Source organism: Paramacrobiotus metropolitanus, unplaced genomic scaffold (assembly GCF_019649055.1).
Source record: "Paramacrobiotus metropolitanus isolate TYO unplaced genomic scaffold, Prichtersi_v1.0 Parri_scaffold0000175, whole genome shotgun sequence".
Taxonomy (NCBI): Eukaryota; Metazoa; Tardigrada; class Eutardigrada; order Parachela; family Macrobiotidae; genus Paramacrobiotus; species Paramacrobiotus metropolitanus.
The window spans coordinates 82,256-98,593 of record NW_026570395.1 but is presented as its reverse complement, the minus strand read 5'-3'; the positions used below and the strand labels follow the sequence as shown (position 1 = coordinate 98,593).

General features: G+C 44.9%; 3 protein-coding genes across 3 annotated transcripts; all 3 read right to left on the bottom strand.

Moving 5' to 3' along the window:
- Positions 1-473: 473 nt before the first annotated feature.
- Positions 474-5,342, bottom strand: LOC129600386 (mucin-2-like). The gene is made up of 12 exons (XM_055498879.1): positions 5,187-5,342; positions 4,941-5,066; positions 4,711-4,846; positions 3,927-4,167; positions 3,781-3,852; positions 3,520-3,676; positions 1,999-3,459; positions 1,739-1,831; positions 1,521-1,657; positions 1,324-1,447; positions 1,128-1,246; positions 474-922 (listed from the first exon to the last, which is right to left on the bottom strand). Exons 1-12 carry the CDS (start codon positions 5,242-5,244, stop codon positions 734-736), a joined length of 2,913 nt encoding a protein of 970 aa, XP_055354854.1. The 5' UTR covers positions 5,245-5,342; the 3' UTR covers positions 474-733.
- Positions 5,343-6,762: 1,420 nt separating this feature from the next.
- LOC129600392 (uncharacterized) lies at positions 6,763-10,536 on the bottom strand. The gene is made up of 12 exons (XM_055498885.1): positions 10,450-10,536; positions 10,236-10,343; positions 9,908-10,043; positions 9,615-9,840; positions 9,305-9,376; positions 9,082-9,241; positions 8,743-8,880; positions 8,568-8,663; positions 8,336-8,478; positions 8,112-8,247; positions 7,204-7,328; positions 6,763-7,117 (listed from the first exon to the last, which is right to left on the bottom strand). Exons 1-12 carry the CDS (start codon positions 10,490-10,492, stop codon positions 6,950-6,952), a joined length of 1,551 nt encoding a protein of 516 aa, XP_055354860.1. The 5' UTR covers positions 10,493-10,536; the 3' UTR covers positions 6,763-6,949.
- A 1,980-nt stretch (positions 10,537-12,516) lies between these two features.
- On the bottom strand, positions 12,517-16,025 carry LOC129600388 (mucin-2-like). Its single transcript, XM_055498881.1, has 12 exons — positions 15,816-16,025; positions 15,581-15,685; positions 15,361-15,487; positions 15,055-15,292; positions 14,722-14,793; positions 14,495-14,651; positions 14,104-14,346; positions 13,933-14,022; positions 13,718-13,860; positions 13,536-13,641; positions 13,250-13,377; positions 12,517-12,906 (listed from the first exon to the last, which is right to left on the bottom strand). The coding sequence occupies exons 1-12, from the start codon at positions 15,868-15,870 to the stop codon at positions 12,691-12,693; spliced, it is 1,680 nt and encodes a 559-aa protein (XP_055354856.1). The 5' UTR covers positions 15,871-16,025; the 3' UTR covers positions 12,517-12,690.
- Between the last annotated feature and the right edge of the window lie 313 nt (positions 16,026-16,338).

Below are 16,338 nucleotides of genomic sequence, written 5' to 3'. Positions count from 1 at the left end.
TTCTAATTTAAAACTCCGCCGTATATATTGTTTGTTACATAACCCATTTATTCACTAATCTTGTACAATACCGGCTTTCACCTTGCGGCTTGCCGCTAACGAAAACGTCACGTCATCATGCGTGCGTTAATGCACGTGTTTCGGCATTTGTTCAACGTAGGGGTATCATATCAGTGCCGTTAATAATTACTGTACTTAATTAACCCTCAGTAGGAGCAATTGGTGCATTAATAAATGTAAGCGAAATACTGCGGCAATTGCTATAATATACGTACAGATATATTATAGCAATAACGCTAGTAAGAATATACGATCGTACGGTATTACACGCTAGCAAGATCTTGTGATAGGCTAGAATATCACAAGCTATGTATACTTGTATAGCTTGTGATATTTTTGCTAACGTTAAGGCAAAACAGAAATAAAACACAGCTATACTTATTAAAATATTGACAAGCTGAGAAGAAGGTTTTTTCTGTGTTGATGTGCGAATTTTTGGGGAGTATTACACTCTTAAAACCTAAATCAATACCGCACGATTTTCTTTCAAACGACCGGTGCGCATTAATTACTGACTTTACACAGCAAAATCTTTTATGACAATCATGATGTCGCCCATGTATTTTGCGGCTTGCCTGAACTTGGGTCACATGAAAACCGTGCCCACATGTTCAAGAATAAATTAGGCTTTACTATTCTGTAATCAGGCTCCACAATACATAAATTGTCCCTTTTATCCAGCCGCCGCGTTAGGACAGCCCAGTGACGCGGTGAGCGGAGTACCCGCACCAATCATCTGGTAGGAGTCGGCGTTGGCCGACGGATTGAAGAGCTTGCCGGGCATCATGGAGGCCAGATACCGTACACCGGCTGTATTTGTCCCGATCACCGTGACGATATTGACGCCCGGTGGTCCTGCCACCTACAAAACCATTGGCCTCGTATCAACAAATACCGCGGCTTGGTTTTTTAAGTATAAAGAAATTCGTTTTAATTTTCCCCTTTTCTCATTACTGCCCATTGGAGCATTTGTGCTCATTTCGGCTATGATAAACTTTCATCGTTGCTCATCAGAGCATTTTTGCTAATTTTTTTCAGATTAAGTTTCGGAAACGGGGTATTTTTACCAGGTAAGCGGCTTTCCAGTTGGCGTTGTCAATATTACAGGTTCCCGAGGTACAGGTAACAGCAAATGCCGGTGTCACAGCGCCTCCGTTCTCATTGGTGTAGGCGGACGTGCCGGCAGCTGAAAGGTCAAACGTGATGCTGGATGAAATTCAAATTTACCCAGTGATTAAAGGAAATATAGGTGACGGTACATACGATTGTAACTGTATGTATTGAACGTAGTTGGCGTAACATAATTTTCCCAGCGTAACGTAGGACTATCGACGGCACTGATGGATTGACAACCAGTCGTCAGGGTGCATTTATACTCCGCCGTGGCCTGTAGAGAAATGGGAATGAAACCTCTGTTACGCTGCTGCCATACCAGCAGCCGAACCGAATGCGGGGAGTACCGTCACAATAAACGTTGTGGAATATTTATCGGTCCATGCTGATTTTACCGGTCCTGTGACGCCGGGGAGAATGGTGCCGATGTGGACCGATGGCCCGATTAGTTTGTTGGTTTCATCGATTTGCACCATGCAGTCACCTAAGAACAGTTTTAATGGGACTGATGCATAAACTTTATTTAAACGAAATAAAGTTATCAAGTACCAAGTTTGAACCGTACCGGAGAACATATAGTAGTTGGTGGTGTTGTACAAGCGGGTGGCTTCATCGATGGGCGTTGATTCCTGGCAAAAGTCAACGCAAGGTCCAACGGCTGAAACAGGGAACTTACTTACTGTATATATTGGGACTGTTATATTTTGAAGAGCAGTCAGAACTTTTCCCGAAAATTCTTCGAAAGTTACGGAATAAAACACATGACCTGGTGGTCTAACAGCACATAATAATGCGTGTATTCGGATTATGTGCCGCTCTACTTACTGGTGCTTCCTGTAAAAGGAGTGGTTGTGCCGGTCGCCGTGGTGGTTGGAGTTAAAGTAGTTGTTGGGCGCGTCGTGGTGGTGGAGGCCGGGGTTGTGCTGGATGCCGCAGGGGAGGTCGAAGAGCCAGGGCTCGTGGAGGATAATGCGGGGGTGGTTGACCCGGGGGAAGTGGATGACGGCGCCGGACTGGTGGACCCGGAAACCGTGGAGCCGGGCGAAGTCGAAGAAGGAGCTGGACTGGTCGACCCCGAGACTGTGGACCCTGGAGAGGTCGACGAAGGCGCCGGAGAGGTAGATCCGGGAGACGTCGATGAGGGTGCAGGACTGGTGGACCCGGAAACGGTCGAACCAGGGGAGGTTGACGAGGGAGCCGGGCTGGTGGATCCGGAGACAGTTGAACCTGGGGAAGTGGATGAAGGTGCAGGACTCGTGGATCCGGACACCGTGGAACCAGGGGATGTCGATGATGGAGCTGGGCTAGTGGAACCAGACACAGTCGAACCTGGGGAAGTAGATGACGGGGCTGGGCTTGTCGACCCGGAGACGGTTGAACCTGGTGAAGTTGATGAAGGAGCAGGACTCGTGGAACCGGATACTGTCGACCCCGGGGATGTCGATGAAGGAGCCGGGCTGGTGGATCCAGACACCGTGGAGCCTGGGGAAGTTGACGAAGGTGCAGGACTGGTTGATCCGGAAACGGTCGAACCAGGGGAGGTTGATGAGGGAGCCGGGCTGGTGGATCCGGAGACAGTTGAACCTGGGGAAGTGGATGAAGGTGCAGGACTGGTTGATCCGGATACCGTGGAGCCAGGGGAGGTTGACGACGGTGCAGGACTGGTTGAGCCTGACCCTGTTGATCCCGGGGAAGCTGATGACGGGGCCGGGCTAGTGGATCCAGACACCGTGGAACCGGGAGAAGTCGAGGACGGTGCAGGACTGGTGGAACCGGATACTGTTGATCCCGCAGATGTGGAGGATCCGGGTGATGTCGACGAAGGCGGAACGCTGGTGGACCCTGGGCTGGTTGACGACGCCGGGCTTGTCGCTCCCGACACAGTAGACGAGGCGGGGGATGTCGGTCCAGAGGATGCGCTTGTGGATCCGGACACTGTCGATGAGCCAGGGGAAGTGGAGGACGGCGCCGGACTTGTGGAGCCGGACACCGGTGTGGTTGATGCCGGAGACGTGGAACCGGTAACGGGGGATGTGGATGCACCGGGCGATGTGGAGGAAGGAGGTGCGCTGGTCGATCCAGAGACGGCGCTCGTCGAGCCGGGTGATGTTGACGACGGAGCCGGTGTGGTCGAACCGGAGACGGGCGAGGTAGACGCCCCGGGCGACGTGGATCCCGAGGAAGCACCCGTGGCGCCCGAAACAGCGCTGGTCGCGCCACTGCTGGCCGGGGTGGTCGAAGACGGAGGGGCGGCGGTGGTGGGACACGTTTGCGTCGAGCACAACGCTGCGGAGCAACCAGTCAAAATAGTTTACATCATCGGGATGATGTAGGTTCAACACTCACGTATTGCACTGCAGGGCGCTTTGGGACAGCTGTACCATTGCAGTAACAGATTGCAGTCGATGTTGCTGATGGTGCTTTGCTGCGGAATGCAGTAGGGCGCCTTTAATACGGTGAAGGCCTGCGTGCCCGGGTAGGCGTAGTCGGTCGGCTGGTTGTGCTAAGGTATGCACCAAAAACCTCGGAATTGTCCAGAATATTTGTAAAGGTCACAGTTGTTGTTGTACGGTTAGAAAAGTGATATCGCACAGAATATTTAGTTACCGTGATGCTGCAGTAATCGTAACCCAAAGTGGCAAGGTATGCTTCGGAGGTAGTGTATTTTCTGTAATACAGCTACAAATGAAGAAAAACCAAATTTTAGCGCAATATGATATAGACTGGTAGCGCTGTGCATATGCGCAGCATACTGTCATATTGTTGGCCGACATGCTAGCCGAATTCATCGCGATGAAAGGACCTGGCGACTGGTCACGATCCAGACGCTGGTGCTCGTTGAGTTTGCCCATGGTGAAGACGGTCCAGCGTTGCGCACAACGGGTATTGGTACTGCAGCCGTCGTCCCGCGACAGGATGATGGCCTGATTGTAGGCTCCGGAACTCTTCAGTGCCGTGTTCATTCCCGGAACCGAGAAGCTGGCGGCTCCCGATCTGTTATAAGGATCGTAAGTCGTATAGATAATCCAGTGTACTGATTTACGTAACATATCTTAAGGAGATAACAGCCGCGGGTTGTAAACACTTATGGTTGTTGTTAAGGATTTTCTTGAAACTTTGCTGTAAAAGACACATGACCATGAAGTCGAAAGTGAACCAATTTTAGGTTCATAGTGCTTTCCCATTATTTTAAAATGAATTTTAAGATTTTTCAGATTCATTTTAAAATCGGGGGAAAAAATCGGTCATGTGTCTTTTACAGCAAAGTTTGAAGAAAATCTGGTAATAACCAGACTTTGGTACACAACAAAGCGTTTTACGAGTAGTACGCCATATCTCGGCAACTGGATGGTGCGCGCAAACGGTTTTGAGAACAATGTATACAAATCACGTAGGCTTAGAATGGCATAAAGAATTACAAAACAGTGATTCGGAGTAAACAGTATGTATAATGTATCCCAATTTTGACACCATGTACGAGGCAATTTTCCCTAAAGCTGTTAGCCGTTCTACGTGAATGAAAAATATTGTACTTACTGCGCTTGGTATTGTAACTTGTACACAGAGTCCGCACAATTCATTTGTACGAAGTTGAAGCAGGCTACACCGGCGTTTTTCGTGGCGTTAACGAATGTCTGGATGCCATCCGTGACTGCTTGCTTTTCGGCGGTGGCTGCGCGAAGATAAAGTGCTGGTGTTAATTATCGGCTAATAGCCAGGTAGCCATAAAGGTTATAAAGGTCACCAGCACATGGAGGCGCACTTACTCAAGCTACTGTCCAAGCAGTATGGAATACTGGCTTTGTTCCATTGAGCATAATTAGTGTTCATGTTGATCGCGCGCACCTGGCTGCTGCGACTGGGCTTTTTGGCCGGCTTTTTCGCACTGACTCCTAAAAACAGAATTGATTTCTTTTGGTTTTGCCAAACATTAATCACGCCACCGAATTTTACAACTTAAATACAACAATCGAAATCATATAATTAATAGATAGAAAAGAGATAACAAATACCATGGAGTAATAGCGCACATCCCAACAACGTCGTGGTAATAACCAAATATTTCGCCATGATTGCCTCCCGAAAATACACACACACGTCTATAACAAAATATGACGCTCCTGTCAACCGATCAGCCGTTCTTTTCAATGTCAAGGTTATATTTTATATGTGGACCGCTTAGTTGTACTTGGCCATGTGAATTTAGAGCAGGAACATTAACAATCTTCCTGGAACGAGATGTCATTAAAAATCGCCTATGCTTCGTGCACGCGGTGCAGGTATGATATTAATTTAGTGCAAGGCTTGTCGCTTTTCTGCATGTGCCATTAATAACTGGGAATTTTTTCATGATGGCTGTGGCGATTATTAATTGCAGGGGAAAATTACGCAGCACAGCATCAACTTGTATGTTGTGGGTTTGTATTTATAGAGTTTTTCTGATAATACTGTCGGTGTTATATGGTTAATGGAACTTTTAGTTAATTTGACCGGTAGAAGCACTTTTAGTCTTTTACTTTATGTTTTACAAAAGAGTTACCCGACACAAATTTTCTCATCTCGCACTGGCCAACCCGAAACCAATTCACACACCCGAAACCAGTACACGGACAGTAAATACCAGCAATATATACAGTGGACACTATGAACGTGTTAGGTACATTTACATATATAATCATATATAAACGCGTGCAACCAGGCACTAATTTGTACTCAAACAGCCATTTCCGGCTGGCCAACGCCTGCTGATATTAACAGCTACATCGAGCACATTTCGTACAAAAACCATTAACCGATGTGTCAAACGAATGAGAAAAAAGCAAGAACGATGATACCAAACAGTTGTTTTTTATGAGATCTAAAAGAAAATCAATGTAGACGCAGCACAGGATTTGAATCTACGGTTTGGTTCCAGTTTTCACGCAAATCATACGCTTTGCCGACGACAATCTAAAATGGCTTATTGTTCTCTTAGATCTTTTAAAGGATATTCTGTTTGGTATCGAAAATCTTTTCGATGTTTTCCCATCCTTGTGAGATATCGGTTGTTGGTTTCAGTTCCGAGATGTGCACGGCGCGAGCGTTTGGATTCTTGAGTTATGCGCAGTTGCGTGTTTCCTGTATGTTGGTCATTTGGTCCTGGCCATAAAATTGTCGGTCGCGGACCGAATGTGACACCTTTATAGCATCGTGCGCTGTAGTAGAACACTTTCAGTAACTGATTTTTGTAGTGCAGCTAAATTCCGTCAGCTGTCGTTATTCTACTCATCTCAGTAGGACACATTCGCTGCACCAAACGTCTGTCGCCTTTTACCGTTTCATAATTTAAAAGAACATGTAATTGCGCTTTTTTTAATTCTTTTGTGTGACTTTGGAAAATTACTATTCAGTATTCATACACTAGTCAGTCCTATGGCAGTTGAATTTTCTGACAAACAAATTATTTCTGGTGCAGCTTGTCGCTTGATTTATAGTTCCGTTTTAATACGGCGTGATGTACGTACGTACGATACTGAATATCGGTATTCGCTGGAAACTTCGCTGAACGAAAACTCGAATTACAATCCAGTAAACTGCGATGTTGAACGTTGTTTTGTGTTGTTCAAATAACGCAACACCCGAATCAACAAAAGTAATTTACATCAACGCGGACATGTGCTTTTTACAGTGCGTGGCATTTACAGTTGTATACAGAACGTCGAAACTTTTGTACAGTCCATACATGGTTTTGAGAGATTCGTCATGATATTGTGTATTGTAAGGTATAGGCAAATTTTCACGGCGAACACTGCAGTGCATCCCGTAATCGGATCCCGGTTGTTAAAAACTGAAAGGTATCTGGTGCCATTTCTGTGCCCGTGTACTGCATCACTTGCAGATACTGCTCCGGATCCGCTCCGTCTGTGCCGATAACGCTGACCATGTTGAAACCGGCCAATCGCAGCTGTGACAAAATTATTTTACTAGAGCCTGTTATCAAAGTACATGATAGCCGACAATTTATAAGGTTCACTGTATACGTATTCCTACCATATATGCGGCATTCCACGCTCCTTTAATTTTACACGGGGTTGACGATGGGCCGGTTGCCGGCAGACATGTGATGCTGCTAAGCGGCTTCTGATGGGACGTCTGCTCGTTGATATACGTGTCCCCTGTACAACATATTGTAAAGGTCAATCGTTGTTGACGATAAAGCGGATGAATGTTGTCTAAGCGGTTCACCATGCCGTGGCTGTCTGTTGTGACCAGCTTTACCATGAGCGCACCATGACTGCGCACATTACAGGAAGCTAGCTGACCAAGTTGTCCCTATCCTGATTTAGTTTTCGTTTTTCTTTCGTTCGTACGGGATCGTCCCGTACGAACGAAAGAAGAACGAAAACTACAGAAATAAATAATAAATAAGGCTGAATAAATAAATAAAAAATAAGTTCTACTTCGTAAATAAGACCTGCGATCTGGCCGCACAGTGATCTGTGTTTCTCAATTTTGGTAATCGTAATTATACTGTTGTTGCTTCGTGACCTCGCTTCGTTTTCCAAGCTTAACAGTCGTTTGCTTCCCTTCCCTTTATAAGCAACCCCAGTTCAGATGCTTTAAAAGCAGCGTTCTAATAATTTCAAAGAAAACAAATATAAAAAATAGCTTAAGAATAAATAAAACTACTCGGAATAATGTCCGCAAGCTTAGAATTGCGTTTTGCCGGATATGCAGTGGAATTTATAAAAATAATGCTCTGCATACGGGTGGGTATGGGTTAAAGCCATTTTAAACTCCAGTCTACTGGTCAACCAGTTCGCAATATACAGATACGTAATGAGTCAAAACACCTCGAAATTTTTTATTTGTGAAAATCACAAACGACTTGTACGCGCGTCCAGGAACTCAATTAAATTAGTTGTTGATAAATCAGTACGAGCACACACGACGCCTACCTGTTATACTGATAGCGTAATTGTACGCATCAAACCGCGTCGACTGCATAACAGCAAATTCAAACCGCGGGGCGGCAGTAGCGTTCATCGGACTGACCGGCGTGCAGCCGGAGGCCAGGCAAGCGTACTCAGCTGCCTGAAAATAATATTTCATTGCATACTGGCATAATTACAGAACTAAAAAAAAAAGAAATTAAATGATGCATTTTAGGTTGTTTAACTACCGCTGTCACAACGCTGGTGACCCCGGTCATCTGGTCCGTCCAGACGGATTTCACTGGACCGCTGACACCGGGAAAGAGGGAGCTGATCTTCATGGATTCGCCGATGATTTTGTTGCTCTCGTCAATCTGTACCGCGCAGTCCCCTGTAAAACCAAACCGGGAGTGAATGCTCAGAGTCAGCACCACTACGACGCCTTTTGCTATCCAATACGACAATAATCGTTGCGAGTACCTGAGAACATAAAGTACCGATTGTCGTATAAGAGGGAGGCTTCATCAATCTTTGGTGTTGGTGTGGCACAAAAGTAGCTCGCACATGGAGGTATGGCTATCATGAGAAAACCGTAAGAAATGACGAAGAATCAGTCTCCAATCTCAATACAAAACACTGGCACTACAATTATTACTTGCTATTTTTCCGTTGATGCTCTTCGACGTTGTGGTAGTCTCCATGGTAAGCGTGGTAGCAATGTTGTTACTGACAGAGGTGGCAACGGAAACACCCGTAGCAGCGGCGGACGGACAGTGCTGGTTTTCACAGTCCACTGTAATATAATTATTCAACCTCAGTCGATGAAAACCGGTAACCCTACATGTGTTAATAATCGATACCGAAACTGGTACATAAATCTTTGCAATATTAACGAGTATGATTACTACAAATTAAATCTTAGAAATAACAAATATTATCAAACATAAATAAGTACTCTTTCTGCAGTATAAAATATAAATAATGTTGTACTTACACGCTGCACATTGGGATGTATTGCACTGGTACATCAGACTGATCAGCCGGCAGTCGGTGTTGCTGATGGTGTTGAGCGCCGGTACACAGCCGGGTCGCGCGCCGGCTGCCACACTGAAGGCCACTGTGCCGGCCATTGCGTAATCCGTGGGTTGGTTGTGCTGATTGCAAACCGTTTATTATTTATCAAATTCAAGGAGCTTCTTGAATGTTATTAGCCTTACCGTGATACTGCAGTAGTCGTATGGGAAAAGCTGCCAATACGCTTCGTCCGTACTGTAGCGTCTGTATGTTGACTGCGAAAACAATCATGACATTTCAGAAATGACTGCAAAATTTTTTGAAAATGATGGAAGATTAATTAGACGTTATTTTATTTCGTTTGCTCAGCAATCGCTCCTTTGCTGTTTTACTGATTAATTCAATCGTGCAACGGTTCTGCTCAATTATAATTTTTATGTATGGTAAAAAATAAGAATAAAAAATAATTCCAGTTTATGGATTGTTTTTTCGATTTTATGGCGGTTCGTTTACCGGAATAAGGAGATTCTTGTAGTTGACAGTGATGTACTGATCCCGATCGCCGCGCTGGTGCTCGTTGCGTTTCCCCAGAAGAACCGCCAGGAATTTCAGCACACACCGTTCATTGACAGAACAGCTCTGTGTGTCACGTGCAATACACAACACCTGCTCGGAGGAATTCTTTGCCATCTCCAAATGCATGCCGGGAAAGCTGAAGGACACGGCTGATAAGGTAGACCTTTAGAGGACAAAAAACGTTCAACGTGGCGTATTAGCGAGAAGGTACGAAAGAATAACGGGCTTACGACGCCGCTGACGTATATGGTGTGATGTGGACTTTGTAGACGGTATCACTGCAGGACACCGGAATAAAGGTCAAGCACGGCACGGCGACCATCATCGCGTGAATGGAATTATTGATGGTGGCGACTTCTAGTGGCGCTGTGGAAAACCAAAACCTCATTAAACAGGATTTTGCAAACATGTATTAGCATACCGTAAATTTTAAAGTAAACTAGAAAAGTTTAAAAAATCCGGCAAATACTGTACGTACTGCTGAAATCCACTAGCTTCGGATTTCATTAAGATATTCGGGCTCTGAATGGTTTTTCTTAACGAGCTTGTACAACGTACCATAGCTGGAATCCAGGCAATAATAAATCGCGGATTTATTCCAGCGACCGAACATGCTGATCGAATTGGTCGGGTGGACATTGTCCGGTTCGTGCGCACTGACGTACTCTATAAAATCAATTGTTAACATGGTCCGCAGCAAAACAAACACGAGACATAACGCGAAGCACACCGGATACGAAAAACAACACAGCCAGGAGATCCCGACTTTTACCTGTTGCTATCGCTAGGAAAATAACCGATATAATAAAGTACATGATGATCAACACAGCGGTAAATCCGAGAATGGTCCTGTATGGCAACGACAGCACAAGTGCTTCGTTCGGCATTGTAAGCTGGCTTTATAGAGCGCATGTTCGCGGTGGCAATCGCAGTGGTCTTCGCTGAAACTGGGCCAAAATTACTCTTGGAATTTGTAATTATCATTTGGGCTGTTGACAAATATCCATGCGGTTATGCCATCGTCCTTAGTCGGGGATTTGAAGCAAGTGAATTTTAAAAACGATGAGCTGGCACAATTTGTGTTATTATACATGTTTCCGTTACATAGCGGAAACGATGGTATTCACAACATTTGCGGTATTCAAAACGTAATAAGCCGCTCCATTGACCTGATATACTGCACGAAAAATAATATTGCCGGAAACATTTTGCATAGGCATCTGGATGCGGCTGTTCCGGTGTTTATCAATTATCATTACTCTGGGACAAAAAAATTGGTGACCAGCCTGTTCACAATCTTTCACAGTCTTTGCACTGACGTTCGCTCCGTTCACTATTTTTTCATTTTTCACCAGATTTCGTTGACAAAATATACTGCCGAATGGTAGTATTTATTTCCAATGACGCAACAACAATATCAAGAGTCAGTTTCACTTATTGTTAAACAAAACAACATTTTTCACCGTACCAATAACAGAAGCAGCATTACCTCTTTTAATAGCTAAAGAAATGTTCTGCCTTAAAAACTCATGGCTGCGAATCTCGCCTGTTTGCAGCTCAATCCTCTTTCCGACCTCTTGGATCAGCTTCTTGGCTGATGTGTCAAAGCTTCCGAAAGTTTCGAATCCGACACAGCAAATTCATATCGTCTTGACAGGGAACTGTATTTTCTCACTTTGTCGGCTTCGGCCTGGTCGGCTGCTGCTCCGGCCTTTACGCTGGTCTGATCCAAATGAGAACGGGCAACGGTGTCAACACAAGTTACATCCCAGGTTAAACACAGCCCTCTGGCCCAGGGAAAGGTGATGATTGCATCCGGGCGTGTGTCGTTTTCGTGGTGCATGCCTCTAGGTTCCGGTTCGCGCTGGGATGCCTGCCGAAACCAGAGCCCGTCGCAGGATATCGTTAATGCAGTCGTGTCTTGCCCGTCTTTCAGCCGAAAATTTGTAACTTCAATACTGCCCTGGATATCTGTAAGTACATTAATATAGTGCATACGGTGGTTTTAAAGAGCGTATAAATTCATGGTAATTGCGATTAATCATACAGTTTATATATTCGTCAGAAATTACTCAGAATCGCATTACGTATTTTGACTGCCTGGGACTCACCGCTTCTAACGCACAAGAGCGATTCCCAGCAGAGTAACTGGTATTCCTGTGCGATGACCTTCCTGTCTAACATAATCTATCGTTCACAAAACCTCTAAACTGAAAAATTTAGATGAGAGAAATTCACGGACTTCCGGTGCTTGAAGCAGTTGCAACCGCTCGATGTGACAAACATAATAAAAATTTTATCTCGAAGTTTTGGAAATTGCACATTTTTTGGATTTTCGTCACAAAAATTACTCTCCCGCACTGCTTCTTAAAAAAGGAAAAACAACGTACACAAAACCATTCCAGGTTCTAAATGCGTCATTTAGAAGATACGTCATTTAGAAGCAGCTTAATGCACAGCCAGCCGATCTGTTTTATCGACGCATTAAAGATTGCGAAGTAAATCGACCAATTGTTAACTATTCATGGATTTCCACGCTTTAATACGTTCATTTTATGGAACGTATGGTTTTCCATGGTAAGGTTCATTTTCCTTGGCATCCAGAAGAAATGCGGAGTAACATACAGGATTATGTGAGCATCCAGAGCTCTGATAAATTTCGTTTAGGTTTCTAGGCTTTCAGTGTCTTCGTGATTAATACCTAGGTTGTCGAAGTTTAAGTGTATTAATTTAGCTTCTGGATTCTACTTCAGTATTTTCTTAATGGTTCTGTTAATTTGCTAATGGTGGTAATAATGTGGTCGAGTATCGCTAGTTGAACATTTTATTGTACTGCTCATCTTATTCCACATGCTGGTGCAAACCGCACTCCAGCAAACAATGTCATAACAAAGTAATACGTATGTACAGCCAGCCGGCTCAAAGCCGAACACACCACCAAACAGGGGTTTCTCCATTTCAACACAGCGGCATTAGAGCTTTCAGAGTGGTGACGGTGATGACGTAAAACAGTTTATCCTGCCCCCGCATTAGGACAGCCCAGGACGCTACTAAGCGCGACACCATCATTGCCGACCGTCGCCAGGTTATTGCTGGTACCAGCGCCGGCATTCATTGGAGTTATTATATCCGCTTGCATTAAGGTCATCATGGCGCGCTGCACCGGACCCGGCGTGGCCGGACTCTTCCCGATGACGTACATTATGCCAAATTGGGGTGTAATAGCAAGCTGCAAGGACCAATAATTCTACGTCAAATAAGCGCATTCATTTATTTTTTACAAGTCTTTATTAATTTAGCAATTCTTATGGCTACAACCAGACACGACTACTTGAAACTAAATACCGGTAGGTTACAAAACCAAAGCAAGCAGTACCCTTTTTAACGTTATCATGCCGTTTTACAAGCGGGATGGTGCCCAAAACTGCCGCCACTTTTCCACGAAAAACAGCAGTACTGAAGCGTTTTTCTCTTTATTGCAAAAAACGATATGTGCATAATTGAAGATATTTTACCCTTGTTTTTGCGTATGTTATTTTGGCAGTTCCAACAAAAATTATGAAGTAATTTACCGTGTACATGGCACTCCATGTCTGTGGATCCACTCCACATACACCAGTGTATTGGCAATTAACACCAAGGGTGATGGGAACCACGGCCGACGTCCCATCATTCTGGTAGTTAGAGGTCGGGGTTGCCGCTGCAGCACAATTATATTCATTTCCTACCGCGATTTACTGACATTCATATTCATTTCCTTTGTTAGATTTCTTAGATTTCTTAGACATAGTCCAAGCCGTAGCCGAAACATGTAGAATGCCGATGAAAAGGTTATTGCGACTCAGACCGGGAACTTACAGGTCAAACTGAAGGTTGTCCCTAGGAAATCCGTACGAGCAAAGGGCGTGTCCACAATCGGGAGGGTGATGCAGTTGACGGGAGTGCCGAGGCATTGGTATTGCGCCTAGAAGTAGAAAAACAGACACTACGGTTATTTGACAAGGGGAATGGTTGCGGCAGTTTAAAACAACCCTACATACCGTGCCGGTGATCACGAACGTGGTTCCATACTTATCCGTCCACACTGACCTCACCGGTCCGGTGATGCCCGGAAGGAGCGTGTTGATCTGCACCGAACGGCCGATCAATCTGTTGCTCGTATCAATTTGTACCATGCAGTTGCCTGGAAAATTGCACTTAAGGCCATCGTAACGCAGTGGATTTGTAGAAAAGTGGGACATTTCAATTAAATTACCGGAGAACATGTAATAGTTTCCATTATATAGCCTGGACGCTTCGTCGATATTGGTCGTGTCCAGGCAAAAGTCGATGCATACGGGCGCGGCTGTAAGCAGATGGCCAACCGATTAAAATTCAAGCCAAGTAAGATAATATTATCAATAATTTGCAAAATTTGCAGTCGTACTGGTGGTGGTCGTGGTGGTAGTTGTTGTTGTAGGCGTGGTCGTGGTGGTGGTGGTGGTGGTCGTTGTTGGGGTAGTGGTGGTCGACGTGGTAGATGTGGAAGTGGTTGTGGAACCCGTGGTGGTGCTGGCGGGCGTAGTTGTAGGCGTGGTAGGCGTGGTTGGGGTGGCGGGCGTTGTAGGTGTGGTTGGTGTTGTGGCGGATGTGGTTGTCGTGGATGGGCAGGTCTGGGTTGCACAGTCGGCTGCAAAAACCATTTAAAGTTAACTGGAAACTGAAAATAACTACACGGAAAAAAGATTGAATCAAATTAATGTTAAATAAACTTAATTCGAACATAGGTAGATCACGTAATTTTTAAGCAGAGCGGATGATGCAAGTTGCGGACGTACGAAGAGCGTCGCAGACGGTTGTCGCGCATTGGTAATTGCGGGTAATGTAGTAGCAATCGAATTTGCTAATCGTCGCCATCCTGGGAATACAGTAGGGGGCCTGGAGGACGGTGAATGCCTTGGTGCCGGGTTGGGCGTAGTCGGTATCTCGGTTATGCTGCGGCGTCACACGATGAATTGAGCCATTATAGAAATAACATCAAAAACAGTAACAGGTCGATCTTTACCGTAATACTGCAGTAGTCATACGGGTATAAGTTCCAGTAGGCATCTGTTGTTGAGTACACGTTGTAAGCTGCCTAAAATGTTGGAACACTTTTGCGCTGCAGATTTACAGATGTATTCACTTGACACTTGTACAATATTTAGTTGTATTGTACTGTTGTATAGTATAGTTGTATAGTAGGGCGTACTAAAGTTTTGTGGCACAGTCACTGATGCATTCTAGTGCCTAATGTGTGGACTCTGGACAGATATTATGTACAAATCACACTACAAATGATTATTGGCACATATCTGTGCTTTATATATTATTCGTCTGAAAAATGGCAGGCGCTTACTGCAACGCGCAAGTTGTTTGTTAGTACGGCAATGTACGTGCTGCGATCCCCACGTTCGTGCTCCATACGCTTGCTCAGGGAAATCGCCATCCATTTCATGATACACCGGTAATCCGTGGAACACAGTGTACTATCGGAACGCTGCAGTCCGACAATCTGTTCGTACACTTGCGACTGTGTGTAATTCGACAGAGCCAAATTCTTTCCTGGATACGCGTAGGATGGAGTCGTACCATCGCTGTTCACGCATACATTATGTAAATCATAAAAAATGGTCCCGGGATAGGGGATTCGGTGAACACTTACGTTAAGGGTAGGAAACGGATCTTAAATGTTGTGGAAGTGCAGGGTACGGCCGTCCAGGTCATGCAGCTGCCGATTGTAGCGGTAATGTTGGCGAGGGCCGTGTTGAACGCGGTTGTCTCCGCAGCCACTGTAGAAACACACGCACGTGACGCACCCACCGTAATATAAATACCAAGATCTAAAAATACAGTTCTTTAAAATTGGGACAGACGTAGCTTACAGAAGGACGCATCGAGGCAATAAGGAATCGGCGTTGTTCTTTGCCATGTGGAAAAGTGTGTGTCGACGTTGACGGTGCGGAGGTTAGCGCTACGTGCCGTTGACCCTGTACCAATAAATTCCTCGGTTTATCGGTAAAACATAAATCAGAAAGAAAATTTAATGAAGAAAATTATGATGAACGTATAACAACAATAATATTATAGAAATAAAAATCAATGAAGATTCCGGTTAACCTTGAAGGAACGCGCATCCCAACACTACAACTGCAGCAATACGACAGGCTGTCATGGTGGATCTATACAATTTTATATATATGTCAAGGTCACGGTTGTACAATGTCCAGCACTATTAGAAAGAAGCCTGCTAAAGACCGGTAAAAAATCTTATTTATATCGGTATATTAAAACAAGTATTCTTTTGTGGATAAGGAACAACGGTCAACTCGAGGCTTGATCCTGTATGGCAATGGCATTACAAGTGTTTCGTCCAGCACAGTAAGCCGGCTTTATAGAGCGCTTCCGCGCGGGGATACAGCCAGTGGTTGTCGCTGAAACTGGGCCAAAATTACTCTTGGAATATGTGATTATCATTTGGGCTGTTGACAAATATCAATTATCATTTGGGCTGTTGACAAATATCCATGCGGTTACGCCATCGTCCGTAGTAAGTCCTTAGTCTTTTAAGCAGAAAGACTTTAAAAACGACGGGTCGGCACAATTCGTATAATTATGCACGTTTCAGTTACACACCGGAAAC

Bases quoted from the DNA above. Each gene is read 5' to 3' on its own strand.
- LOC129600392 (XM_055498885.1), bottom strand. From the start codon at position 10,492: ATGTACTTTATTATATCGGTTATTTTCCTAGCGATAGCAACAG. The intron at 8,881-9,081 runs GTAAGTACAACA...ATTATATTACAG, and splicing joins TACATCCCAATGTGCAGCGT to TGGACTGTGAAAACCAGCAC. The intron at 7,329-8,111 runs GTAGGCGTCGTG...TATGTTGTACAG, and splicing joins TTACGCTATCAGTATAACAG to GGGACACGTATATCAACGAG.
- LOC129600388 (XM_055498881.1), bottom strand. From the start codon at position 15,870: ATGACAGCCTGTCGTATTGCTGCAGTTGTAGTGTTGGGATGCGCGTTC. The intron at 15,488-15,580 runs GTAAGCTACGTC...GTGTTTCTACAG, and splicing joins TTGCCTCGATGCGTCCTTCT to TGGCTGCGGAGACAACCGCG. The intron at 14,023-14,103 runs GTACGACTGCAA...ATCTGCTTACAG, and splicing joins TACCACCACGACCACCACCA to CCGCGCCCGTATGCATCGAC.
- LOC129600386 (XM_055498879.1), bottom strand. From the start codon at position 5,244: ATGGCGAAATATTTGGTTATTACCACGACGTTGTTGGGATGTGCGCTA. The intron at 5,067-5,186 runs GTATTTGTTATC...TTCTGTTTTTAG, and splicing joins ATGTGCGCTATTACTCCATG to GAGTCAGTGCGAAAAAGCCG. The intron at 1,448-1,520 runs GTACTCCCCGCA...ATTTCTCTACAG, and splicing joins CCACAACGTTTATTGTGACG to GCCACGGCGGAGTATAAATG.